General features: G+C 46.6%; 2 protein-coding genes and 1 non-coding gene across 3 annotated transcripts; all 3 read left to right on the top strand.

The window, feature by feature from the left end:
• Positions 1–3,088: 3,088 nt before the first annotated feature.
• On the top strand, positions 3,089–3,279 carry LOC114100144 (U2 spliceosomal RNA). The gene has a single exon (XR_003583987.1). It is a non-coding gene; the product is annotated as a U2 spliceosomal RNA (small nuclear RNA).
• A 3,624-nt stretch (positions 3,280–6,903) lies between these two features.
• Wdr74 (WD repeat domain 74) lies at positions 6,904–12,052 on the top strand. The gene is given in 12 exon segments (XM_027944655.2): positions 6,904–7,010; positions 7,092–7,198; positions 7,282–7,403; positions 9,209–9,284; positions 9,404–9,550; positions 9,689–9,790; positions 10,691–10,791; positions 10,873–10,928; positions 11,245–11,390; positions 11,482–11,538; positions 11,834–11,929; positions 11,931–12,052. Coding segments are annotated over 12 exon segments (1,155 nt in total). The 5' UTR covers positions 6,904–6,946; the 3' UTR covers positions 12,012–12,052.
• Positions 12,053–12,214: 162 nt separating this feature from the next.
• Positions 12,215–12,584, top strand: Tex54 (testis expressed 54). Its single transcript, XM_071617033.1, has 2 exons — positions 12,215–12,293; positions 12,382–12,584. The coding sequence occupies exons 1-2, from the start codon at positions 12,215–12,217 to the stop codon at positions 12,582–12,584; spliced, it is 282 nt and encodes a 93-aa protein (XP_071473134.1).
• The last annotated feature ends 155 nt before the right edge of the window (positions 12,585–12,739 follow it).

Genomic DNA, 12,739 nt, shown 5'->3' on the forward strand with positions numbered 1-12,739 from the left:
CTGGGGAATTAGCTCAGCAGCACAAGCAAAGCCCTGACTTCTGTCCTTGGCCCTGAAAAAAGAAACAAAGGAACAAAAGAAACAAACCATGAAATTGAAAATGTTTTCTTTTTATATTCAATATTTTTATTGGTAGGCAAAGACTTTTTTTATTTGTTATAGTAAATTCATACATTCACACAATAAAACAATATAATTTGATTAATTTCATCCCCCAATCCCTCCCATTTCCCTCCCGTCCCTCCCCCTGTTCCCCTTCTTCTAGTCTACTGGTCTCCCTTTTTTTTTTGGTATTGAGGATTGAACTCAGGAACATTCAACCACTGAGCCACCTCCCCAACCCTATTTTGAATTTTATTTAGAGACAGAGTCTCCCTGAGTTGCTTAACACCTTGACTTTCTTGAGGCAGATTACAGTTATGCTCCACCAAGCTCCACCAATTATAAATTGTTAATTTATAATTTCATTTTATAATCAGGTCTGGTTTCTCCATCACAGTAGAATGGGAGTGAAGGAATAACTCATCACTTCCCTTTGCTCCAAGGAAGAATAATTACTGCTGGCTGCTGAGATATGCACTAAGAGAGCTGTGAGGGGTGGGAACATGGCAGGAGCTGATATTAATCTGTTTCATACAGCCAAACTTCACTTGGAGCAATAAAAAATCATTTCATTAGAAGTTATCCACAGTCTCCTCCCTTCCCCTAATCCTATAACAGCCCTGTCTCTGCCCCTGGGTTCTAGTTGACCCCTTTTTTTTTTTTAACTGCACCGGGATTGAGCCCAGGGGCACTTTACCACTGAGCCACATCCAATATCTTCATTTTATTTATTTTTATGTGGTGCTAAGGATCCAACCCAGTGCCCCACACCTGTGAGGCAAGTGCTCTACCACTGAGCCACAACCCCAGCCCCTTTTTTTACTTTTTTCTTTTGAGATAGGGTCTCCTTAAATTTCTTAGGGCCTTGCTAAATTGCTGAGGCTGGCCTCAAATCTGCCTACCTCCCAAACTGCTGGGATTACAGGCGGCCAGCTCTCTGTGACACTTTAGGTGAGGGGATACATAGCCATGTTTTCCTTTTTAGTACTGCGGATATAACCCAGGGGTGTTTTACCACTGAGCTACATCCCCAGTCTTTTTTATTAGTTCTTTTTAGCTATACATGGCTGTATAGTCCATTTTGATAAAATTATACATGCATGGAATATATCTTATTCTAGTTAGAGCCTCATTCCTTTTAATTATTATTATTATTATTATTAGTAGTAGTAGTAGTAGTAGTAGTAGTAGTACCAGGGATTGAACCGGGGGCACTTAACCCCTAAGCTATATCGCCATCCCTTTTTTATATTTTATTTAAAGACAGGATCTGGCTGAGTTGCTTAGGGCATCACTAAATTGCTGAGGCTGGCTTTGAATTAACAACACTCATGCCTCAGCTCCCCCAGCCTCTGGGATTACAGGCACTGCGCCACCGGACCAGGGTCTCACTAAACTGCTGAGGTTGGCCTGAAATTTACGATTCTCCTGCTTTAGCCTCCTGAGTAGCTGGGATTACAGGCTGTGTATGACCACACTATACAGGCCTACCTATGTTTTTGGTCTGCCTGAAAAAAAAAAAAAAACTGTTCAAAGAGTGCATGGGCAGGAGGACACAGGGGCCAGAGATCTCTCCCTCTGGGAGGCTGGATCCAAGATTTAGGAATCAGAAACCAATGAAATGTCTTACCCAGGGCTTTCCTTCTCCGTGAAGGCTGGATAGATGATGCAAACAGCAGATGTGGGTGGGGTAGGGGTGGTGTTGCAGAAAAAAGCCAGGATCCCCAGGATACAAAGGGGAATGGTAAAGAAGGCCATTTTTTAGGCTGGGATCCTAGCTCAATGGCAGAACACTTCCCTAGCTATTCTTAGCTAGCAGAGTAGGCTCTGGATTCCATTCCCAGCACCGAAATAAAGGGAGAAAGTGAAGGCGGGAAAGCAACCTCCTTGACCGTCCTCAGCTTGTTGAACCCACAATGCAAAGAAAAGATCACCGACTCCAAATTTAAATCAAATTAAAGCAAGCTTATGTTGTATACACAAGAGAGGTAGCTGGCCAGCAGCTGTCTCACTCAAAACTGGGTTGGAGAACAGCCCAGATCTCAGGGAAGAAAATGTTTATATAGCACAAAAAGTTACAAAGGGAGGTGTCTTGGGAATTTACAGCTAACAGGGTTCTGGCAAACGTAATACAGGGTAGTTTTATTTATTTATTTATTTATTTATTTAGGTGCAGATGGACACAACACAATGCCTTTATCTTTATGTGGTTCGGAGGATCGAACCCGTGTCCCGCCCGTGCTAGAGGAGCGCTCTACCGCTGTGCCACAATCCCAGACCTAGCATTTTTTTTTTAATATTTATTTTTTAGTTGTAGTTGGACACAACATCTTTATATTATTTTTTATGTGCTGAGGATTGAACCCAGGGCCTCACGTGTGCTAAGCCAGCGCTCTACCACTAAGCCACAATCCCAGCCCTAAATCTCAGTATTTTATACTAAAACAGAAATGAACTTTTCATGACTTTGTGATGAGATGGCTCCCAATCTTACAATGGAATTCATTAAGCTCTCTGTATGAGGTACTGGGGAGCAGGGATCACAGCACAGTTTTCTGGGCTCCAAAGGCTCCAAAACCCGATCTCTGAAACTGCATGGGGACTCCCCCAGTACCTGCCCCTATGAGAGAGGCCTGAGACGGCTGCCCGCCCCAGGAAGCTCCCCCAAAATCTTCGGTATAGGAGACTAACCCACGGAACAAGATCACCGAGCACTGACACCGGACTCGTTTGTAGACCAATCCCAGGAAGTTAAAAAAGCGAGGGGGCGGGTTTATGCAAAATACAACGTTCAGGGAGCAAGTGAGCAAAGCATTAAAGGACCAAATTTAAGGTTTGTAGTGCCTATATAAAATAATCATAGCGAAAAAACTGATTATCAGGAATATTACATATTCAAGGGCAATTTAGTCTTCGACTCGGAAAATCACCATACCTGAAAAAGGGACTGCACATCCCAAGCTTCCCGGGAAGCAAGCTACTGGGTATCGCTTCTCGGCCTTTTGGCTAAGATCAAGTGTAGTATCTGTTCTTATCAGTTTAATATCTGATACGTCCTCTATCCGAGGACAATATATTAAATGGATTTTTGGAAACAGGAGATGGAATAGGAGCTTGCTCCGTCCACTCCACGCATCGACCTGGTATTGCAGTACTTCCAGGAACGGTGCACCCCCTTTCGGGGGAATTATACTAGTTTTAAAATAAGAACTTGACAAGTATTATGAACTCAACGAGAGACAACAGCTTCATTGATTTGCGTGTGTGTGTGTGGGAAGCAGAGACCACAGGGATGGATGCCATACTACACTTAGGTCATGTGTAAAAATCTGAGTTTTATGTTTTGGAGCTTCACCATTTATGGATACTGGGGGATGTTGAGTGCTTCTCTCACTCCACATGATCCTTGAAGGTCTTTCTCCTAGGAAGTTTCAGCCCAGGCTAACGTTATCCCTGCCTCTGCAGTGTGCTATTCAGAAAATATGTGTTAAGGCCTGAAGATAGAGCCATAAAACGAAACAAGATTCTAAAGAGTTTACCTTCTTAGAGAGAAGGGAGCTGCTAAACAGCAAGAAGTTACCAAAAAAAAAAAAATATATATATATATATAGCTGGGGACATAGCTCAGTTGGTAGAGTGCTTTGCCTCCCATGCACAAATTCAATCCCCAGCAACCCCCACACAAAGATACATGGAATGCTGTGCTCAGAAACTCATGTTATCTGAACAAGTACCCTGGTGCACATTTGTAATCCCAGGTAATCTGGAGGCGAAGCAGGAGGATTGCAAGTTTGAGACAATTTAGTGAGACCCTGTCTCAAAAATAAGAAATAAAAAGTGTTGGGGGATGTATATAGCTCAGTGGCAGAGTGCCCCTGGATTCAATCCCCAGTACCAAAAGCAAAACAAATTTTAAGAAAAACAAAACTACCACCACCAAAAAACAAAAAAAACAAAACAAACCTTACCTAAAGCTGTGCATCTGAACTACAATACAAATCAAGACTTTTCTGTGTGTCTGTGTGTGAAAGACTTAGACCCACCAGGCAAGAATGGGATGCTTTTCTTACTGATAAAATTTCATTAATTTTTTTTTTTTTGGTAATGGGGATTAAATCCAAGAGCATTTAACCACTGCGGCCACATCCCCAGTCATTTCTATTTCGTGACAGGGCCTAGCTAAGTTGCTGAGGCTGGCTTTGAACTTGCTATCTTTCTGCCTCAGCCTCTACAGCAGCAGGGATTACAGGTGTGTGCCACCACACAGGTCCCTGATATAATTTCAAACAGCAACATTTGCAGCAGTCTGATTTCAGAGAACAAAGTTTCTCAGTAAGAGAGCAGTGGTCACTCAATAGGGGGATATTATTGGCATTTTACAGCTTGGGAGGAAAACCTTTTTAATTTCGCAGATTTGTGCTAAATTTGAACCAATTTTTTTTTGGTGGTGGTAGGTGCTGCGCCCCTCCCCTGACTCAGGCAAAGGCAAGGCCCTACTGAGGTGGATGACTCAAGGTGTCCATCCTCTGGAGGAACGCAGTGTTTCTGGGAATGGGCTGGTTTGTTTCTGTATTCCTTTAATAAGTATAGTTGTGACTTCTCATAGGACCATTAAGTATGAAGGAAAAAACATGACTTTCCCAATTAATGCAACTACTTCTAAAGAATAGATCTGTTTGCTCTAAATGCAATGAATCAGCTGTGGAGCGTAAATTGTTAATGTTTAATGAAAAACTCCCTGTATTCCTGTCAGGGAAATTTGTCAGAAATTAAATTAAAATCTAGAGAAGAATAATTAATGTTAAGAAGATAGATTAGTGCTTAGTACTGGGCAACTTGTTCCTGTGCACTCTTTTTTTTTTTTTTTTTTTTAGTTATCGGCAGACACAACATCTTTGTTGGTATGTGGTGCTGAGGATGGAACCTGGGCCGCACGCATGCCAGATGAACGCGCTACCACTTGAGCCACATCCCCAGCCCTGTGCTCTTACTCTTGTTTGATTAAAATTAGTAGCCTCTCTTTTCAAGTTAACCACTTGCCATAACTGTGGCACCGGTTCCAGTCAGTAAGTTAAGAAAGAATAGTCAAGGTATAGGCCAATAGTCTGGGACATTTCTAACTAAGCAGAAACAGCTCAAAGCAAAATGCAAACTGAAAGGAAAAATGCTTGCTTATGCATAAGCCAAGATACATTCTTCTATTCTAATTGTAGCTACGTAATACTTGTAATACTTTGTTTCTTTGAATAATGATTCCTGTTTTGTAACCACAAAGTACTGTGAGCCTGCTGAAATGAAAAGTATATATGATTAACTTCACAAGTAAAGATTGGGATTCAGCACCTTCACTTTGGTGTCTGTGTTGTTTCTCCACCCCCATTTCAACAACTCCTCACCATCCGTTTGTCTCTTGAGACCCCCTGTTGGAGCTCGTCTCTGACAGGTAGGGGTCCTGGAAATCGAACCCAGGGGTACTGTACGATTGTGCCACATTCTTATTTTTTACTTTCAGGCATGGTCTCATTAAGTTGCTTAGGGCCTCACTAAATGCTGAGTTTGACCTCAAACTTGTGATCCTCCTGCCTCAGTGTCCCAAATAGCTGCAATTATAGGCATGCACCAAGTTTGAAACAATTTTTATCATCATGAAGCTTCAATTTGAGGTATTAAAATCAAAGCCCCAGCACAGGCCTGTAATTCCAACGGCTATAAATAAATAAATAAGGTAAGTCAGAACCTTTACTTTTCTTTTTTTTATTTTTTAATATTTATTTAGTTTTTGGCGGACACAACATCTTTGTATGTGGTGCTGAGGATGGAACCTGGGCCGCAGGCACCAGGCGCGCGCACTACCGCTTGAGCCACATCCCCAGCCCTTTTTTTTCTTTTTCAAAGTAAGCATTTATAAGATCATCGATTGCATCCCCACTTTTCCTTATTTTTAAAAAATGATGTTTATTTGTTCTAATTAGGTATCTATGACAGCAGAATGCATTTCGATTCATTGTACACAAATGGAGCACAGCTTTTCATTTCTCTGGTTGTATATGATGTAGAATCCCGCCATAAGCGCAGTCATTCATGTATTTAAGGTAATGATGTCCGTTTCATCCCACCATCTTTCCTGCCTCCCACCCTTCCTCCCCTTTGCCCAATGTTTCTCCATTCTTCCCATGCCCCACCCCCACATTATGAATCAGCATCCACTTATCAGAGACTTTTCCTTATTTAGTTGGTGTATTTTGCACTTGAGAATGAGGTCATGCACCTCACTAATGATTTGAGTCGTTTCTAAAGTTTTCTTCTCCAATAAATTGTTCCAAACAGACTTCCTGACGAAGCAGGGAGACGGACTAGGGCTGGCTCTATCAAGCATCAGAGTCCAGGAAGGATGCATTCTAATTAGGTATCTGTGACAGCAGAATGCATTTAGTCCAAGCATAAAAAAGACCCCTTTAAACCAGCATCTCCCGAATCCTGATTTCGGTTTTTTGTTGTTTTGTTTTTATGTGTGATACTGGGAACTGAACCCAGGGGCTCTCTACCCACGGAGCTACATCCCAGCCCTTTTCTTTCTTTTTCAGGGAGGGCCTTGTTAAGTTGCGAGGCTGGCCTCAAACTTGAGATCCTCCTGATTTAGCCTCCTGAATCGCTTGGATGACATGCGCCACCCGAGCCGAGCCTGATTTCGTTTTCATGAAACAAAACACAGTGCGCAGGCAGGAACCTTGGCTTTTTCAGCTTTCCACCTCTCCGGAAACTACCCAGTGGGTCTCGGCGCCTGCGCTGACTGATGACGCACACTGTGCGCCGGAAGTACTAGCGGTCGGCCACGGGCTGTGGCATGGCGCCCTCCGCAGCGCGCTGGAACCACGTGTGGGTCGGTACTGAGACTGGGATCCTGAAAGGTACGTGTCAGTGCTGGAAATCGGGAAGTAGAGGGGTCGCTCGCTTGCCACCGCTGCGCGACTGACACCCTCGTCCCGCAGGGGTGAACCTTCAGCGGAAACAGGCGGCGAACTTCACGGCGGCGGGACAGCCGCGGCGGGAGGAGGCGGTGAGCGCCCTGTGCTGGGGCGCGGGCGGCGAGACCCAGGTCAGTGGCCCTCGCTGCGCCGGAGTTGGGGGCCGCGAGGCGGCAGCCTCGCTCTCCTGGACATCACGCCCCTCTGTCTGCAGATCCTGGTGGGCTGCGCGGACCGAAAGGTGAGGCACTTCAACACCGAGGAGGGCACGTTCCAGGGCCAGAGGCACTGTCCGGGAGGGGAGGGCTCCTTCCGAGGCCTCGCCCAAGCCGACGGGTAAGTCAGGTCCCCTCGCCGAACGCTCAGGGCTCAGGGAGAGCGTCGAGGCTCCTAGGACGACGGAATAATGTCGTTACGCTCTTAGGTGACAAGGACCTGAGTTGGGTGACGGGGACCTGGGTTCCTGCCTTCAGTTCGTGCATTCTTATAACGTCTATTGAATATCTACTGAGTTCCTTACTCAAAGAGCAAGGGCTGCGGGTGAAGTTTCTGCCTTCCTTAAGTGTGCATCCTTTGGGTTTTCCCTCTGAGATCCAGTGTGACTTTCTGCTCAAAATGCTGGGCAAGTCATTTAATGGTTTTGAGCAAGCGTTTAAATGGGAGCGAACCACCAGCAAGGTGATGAAGCTCCCAGAATAAAGGATAGGAAGGTCTGATGTTTAGGTAATTGGCCAAGCCTTTTCCCAAGATGAAGAAAGAAGGCTGTGGACAGGCTGCTTTTGTTTGGTGGTAGTGTTGATTCTGACAAGTGAGGTCTGGAAAGGTTCCGTGGGGCAAGGTGGTTTTGAACTGAAACTTGAAAGATGGGTAGAATTTTCTGGGGGGGGGGGGCAGGGGCGGGAGTGGGGCGGTGGGGTGGTCGGTATCAGGGATCAAACTCCAGGACACTCAACCACTGAGCCACATCCCCAGCCCTATTTTGTATTTTATTTAGAGACAGGGTCTCACTGAGCATCTTGCTTTTGCTGAGGCTGGCTTTGAATTGGTGATCCGCCTGCCTCAATCTCTTAAACTGCTGGGACTACAGGCGTGTACCACCATGACTGGCTTTAAATGTATTTTAAATGTATTAAGTGTTAGGTTGAGAGATTTGCAGTTTCATTTTGTAGATGGTGGGAATTATTGGGCTTTGAGTGGGAAATGCTGTGGAGCTAAGAGCCTGTAGGAGTGTAGAGGACTGGAGAAAGCAATTAGGAGACTCTTGCCAGGGCTCAGGCAAATAATACAGAGCCTGAACCCAGGAAGAGAGGGTGGGCAGATATGAAGATGAATGTAGGCCGAGGCTGTGTGGATACTGGGAAGAGAATACCTTGGGTTTCTTGGGAGAGATATTTTGAGGGAGAGGCTGACATTAGAACCCAAAAAACAGGGAACTCAAGAATAGAACCTGGGGGCTGGGACTGTAGCTTAGTGATGGAGCACTTGCCTGGCATATGTGAGGCACTGGGTTCAATCCTTAGTACTGCATAAAAATAGAATAAAGGCATGCTATCCATCTACAACTACACACACACACACACACACACACACAAAGAATAGAACCTGGGGTAGCTCAATGGTTGACCACTGGATGAGTCTTGTTTCAGTCCTTTCTGAGATAATGATCCTGAACCTACCCCACTCCCACTCCAACTCCATTAGGAACCAACTCAAGAATCAGGAAGACCATAAAGGCCAGGTACCCCAACTTAGCTGAGGAATAGGAAAAGAACTCTGCTTTGAAGTATCACAAATTTGATTTCCAGGTCTGGGTCTGATTTTCAGTCCTAGCTGAGTGGCAAATGTTTTAAGTTCTCAGAGCCTCCAGTTTCCTCATAAAACTGGTAACCTCCTGCCTGTTGACTAAATTGAGTTGACAGGTAAACTGGATGCTGTTAGGTCCTGCATAGACCCCAGGTATCTTGAGGTTGGGGGCTGGGGCTGTAGCTCAGTGGTGGAGCGCTTGCCTGGCATATGTGAAGCATATAAACTGGGCTGTTAGGATGGGGTCTAGTTAACAGAAATTTAGAGGTGTGTCAGCTGGGGCCTGGAGAACACATTTTTTTTTTTTTAAATCCCAACTGTATCTTCCCTGTTTGCAGCACCCTCATCACGTGTGTAGATTCTGGCATACTTAGAGTCTGGCGTGACAATGATAAGGAAGCATCCTCTGACCCAGTAAGGTTCCCTACTCTGATGGTTGGGGAGGGTGAAAGTTAGCATTAGGAGCCTAATGAGGGATTTGGGGGAGGAAAGATTAAGAACTCTGGAACTGACTCATCTCTCATTCTTTTCAGCTTCTGGAATTGAGGGTTGGTCCTGGGGTTTGTAGGATGCGCCAAGACCCAGCACGACCCCATATAGTTGCCACAGGTGGGAAGGAGAATGCTTTGAAGGTGTGGGACCTGCAGGGATCTGAGGAGCCTGTGTTCAGGGCCAAGAATGTGAGTGATGGGATAGGGAATCTGAAGCCACTTACTGATCAGAGACCAGATGGACTTTAGGGGATGATAAAGGAGGGCTAAAACTGGTAGCACTTCGAACCTACCTCCATCCTATCCCCTGTTCACCTTTAACACCAGGTGCGGAATGACTGGCTAGACCTTCGGGTTCCCATCTGGGACCAGGATATACAGTTCCTCCCTGGATCACAGAAGCTCATTACATGCACAGGGTACCACCAGGTGAGGCACCATTTCATCCCTGCCCATACCTGGGCTGAGGCAGCTTCTTAATAAAACAGATACTATGGGCAAAATGGGCTGCTGTGGTGTGGCACAGCCACTTCTCAGTCCTTCTTCCCTCCGGAGCTCTCAGGAGAGTGTACACCTCCCCATCCATCTGAGCCTTGGTGCTAGCCTGTGGCCTTCCTTTACTGCATTCTAGGATGAATGTGCTCAACCACAGCTCTATTTCTCCCATGTGAAAGAGAAAGAGAAGGGAGTGTCCCCTTCACAGTGGGTTCCACAGGGCACAAGTGTCAAGGATGGACATTGGGCTGGGTGTCAAAAAAGATAATTCTGGTCCCAAAGCTTCTCTGATTTGCTTTGGGACACAGGCCTGCCCTCCCCTCTCCTGCCTCAGCTCCTCAGCTTTGCTTGAAAGGCTCTATTAGGGATCTTTATGGCTTGTCTCATTTGAAGCCCTGAAACCCAGGGAGCACTGGGTCACTATTTGAAACTTAGGAATGATCTTGATGACATACTTCTGCTTAATCTACTTACGGGGACTTCCTTGCTCCTCCCTCATTCATGCTAAATGTCTGCTTGAAATTCAGCTCCCTCTGATTATTGGACCAACTTGCTTTTCCATTCCTCCACTCCTAGATGGGAGAATGGAGGGACAGAATGCTCACATTCCCTGTTGTGGAGGACCTCTCCCCATTATCCCTATCCATTCATGCTCCTGAGCAGCTCTGCTCACCCCAGCAACACTCAGATTTGTGTTTCCAATGAGAACATTTCTCTGAGGGTGGGTCAGGAACAAGAAAGCAGTGCTCAGAAGAAAGGATGAGCATACAGAGATGCCAGGAGGCAGTATGCAGGGCAAGGATGCTTTTGTGATGCCTCAGTTTTCCTCTCTAGGTCCGAGTCTATGATCCAGCCTCTCCGCAGCGCCGGCCAGTTCTAGAGACCACGTATGGCGAGTACCCACTGACAGCCATGACTCTCACTCCTGGGGACAAGTGAGTGATTAGAGGGGTTGGAGTGGGGCTTGGGAAGGATTCAAGAGATTCCTATTGACCCCTTGCCTCTGGTCTTCTCAGCTCTGTTATCGTAGGGAACACTCATGGGCAACTGGCAGAAATTGACTTTCGACAAGGTGAGTGGACTAGGGGATTTGGGGGAAGGGAAAAAGTCAGGGTTCCCTCTAACAGGTAGTATAGGGATTCATTGCACCCTCATGGAGACATCAGATTGCCTGGATTCACATGCTGTTTCAACAAAAGCTGTATGACCTTGAACTAATTACTTAACTTCCTGTGCCCTAGTTTCCTCACCTGTAAAATAGAAATATTATTGGTAACTCTTGGTTATATTGAGGATTAAACGTTAAAATAGAAAGTGGTCTGAACAGTAAACACTGAATAAACGGTGGTTAGCTGGCGAGCTAGCACCAATGCCATTGCTTTCTTTAGGGCGCCTACTGGGCTGTCTGAAGGGACTGGCAGGCAGTGTCCGTGGGTTGCAGTGCCACCCTTCAAAGCCCCTACTAGCCTCTTGTGGCTTAGACAGAGTCCTGAGGATACACAGGATCCGGAATCCACGAGGCCTGGAGCATAAGGTGGGAGCTCAAACTTTCTGGCCCTCACCCCTTGATGCTTCTATGTATTTCAGCCTGCCCGGGCCCTACAAGGTCCCTCCTCTTTTTGCAGGTTTATCTGAAGTCTCGACTGAATTGCCTCCTCTTGTCTGGCAGGGATACCTGGGAGGTGAGCAGTCCGGTCTGGGAAAGTAGGAGCTAAGGGCATGGATGTGAGGATTTCCCTATGGAAAGGAAAAAGAAGGCAGCTGGAACACAGATCTAGGACTGCTATGCCACTCAATTTCTCTCTGTGGGGTGTTAACAGTTACAATTCTGACAGGGTTATCATAAAGGGTGATACACTGCAGAGCATGGTGACAGTGGTTTCTGGGAGATATAGGTGGTGTTGGTGCCCAGAGGAATTGATTCCCAGCTGGAGCTTCCCTATTTTTTGACCCCTGAGCTTTCTTTCGACTCACCAGGATGAGCCCCAAGAGCCTCAAGAGATCAACAAGGTACCTTCAGAAGACACAGAGACAGATGAACTTTGGGCATCCTTGGAGGCAGCTGCTAAGAGGAAAACTACCTGATCAGAACCAGACCCAAGGAGCTCTCCAAACCAAACAGAGAAAAAAGAAGCAGAAGTCCATTAGCCCCTGAAAACCCCGTGCCCATTTTGTAAATAAACAGCTCAACTCCCACCTTTTGTGATCTGAACCTTTTGTGATAGGAGAAGTTAGAGGGGTGGCTTGGGGTGGGGGCTTCCTGAGCTGAGGCAGTGGGATATCTGACGTCACAAAAGCGGCCCCGGAGCCAGGGAGGCTGGCGAGGGTAGCGCGAGTAGCACCTTGCCGCGCGGGGCCATGGGCTGCTGCCAAGACAAGGATTTTCAGACCTCGGATGATCAGGGAAAGGATGGCGGGTCGGATGAAGTTGGGGAAGGTGGGATTAGAGCTGGGGGTGCCCCTTAGGGCCCACTAAGGAGGTTGGATCGGGTAGGGTGGGGCTAAGCTTAGCTTCAGCCCCTTAGGCGCGTCAGAAGCCAATTTGGATTCCCCAGGCCGCCAGAATCCCAAGTCTAATGAAAGTCTTCTGATCACCGTGCTATGGAGGCGGCTATCTATGTTCAGTCGTCGTGGTTCCTCGCGGTCATCAAACAAGAGGCATTCAGACCAGATTCAAAGGCCGGGGTATCCAATAGAGGAGGACCAGGATGAGCCAGAGAAGGGGTGAACTCAAACCTGCTCTCCGTCCGCCCCAGCCTCCAGAGAATAAAATTTCTAATGTGGGCCTGCCCAAGCACTGGTGCCTCTACAACCGGCTCCGCGGGCCTTGGGCTCTTTAAGGCTCCTCGCCTGAGGCTGGCTCATTTCCCCCCCCGCCCCCGG

Source organism: Marmota flaviventris, chromosome 9 (genome assembly GCF_047511675.1).
Source record: "Marmota flaviventris isolate mMarFla1 chromosome 9, mMarFla1.hap1, whole genome shotgun sequence".
Lineage (NCBI taxonomy): Eukaryota > Metazoa > Chordata > Mammalia > Rodentia > Sciuridae > Marmota > Marmota flaviventris.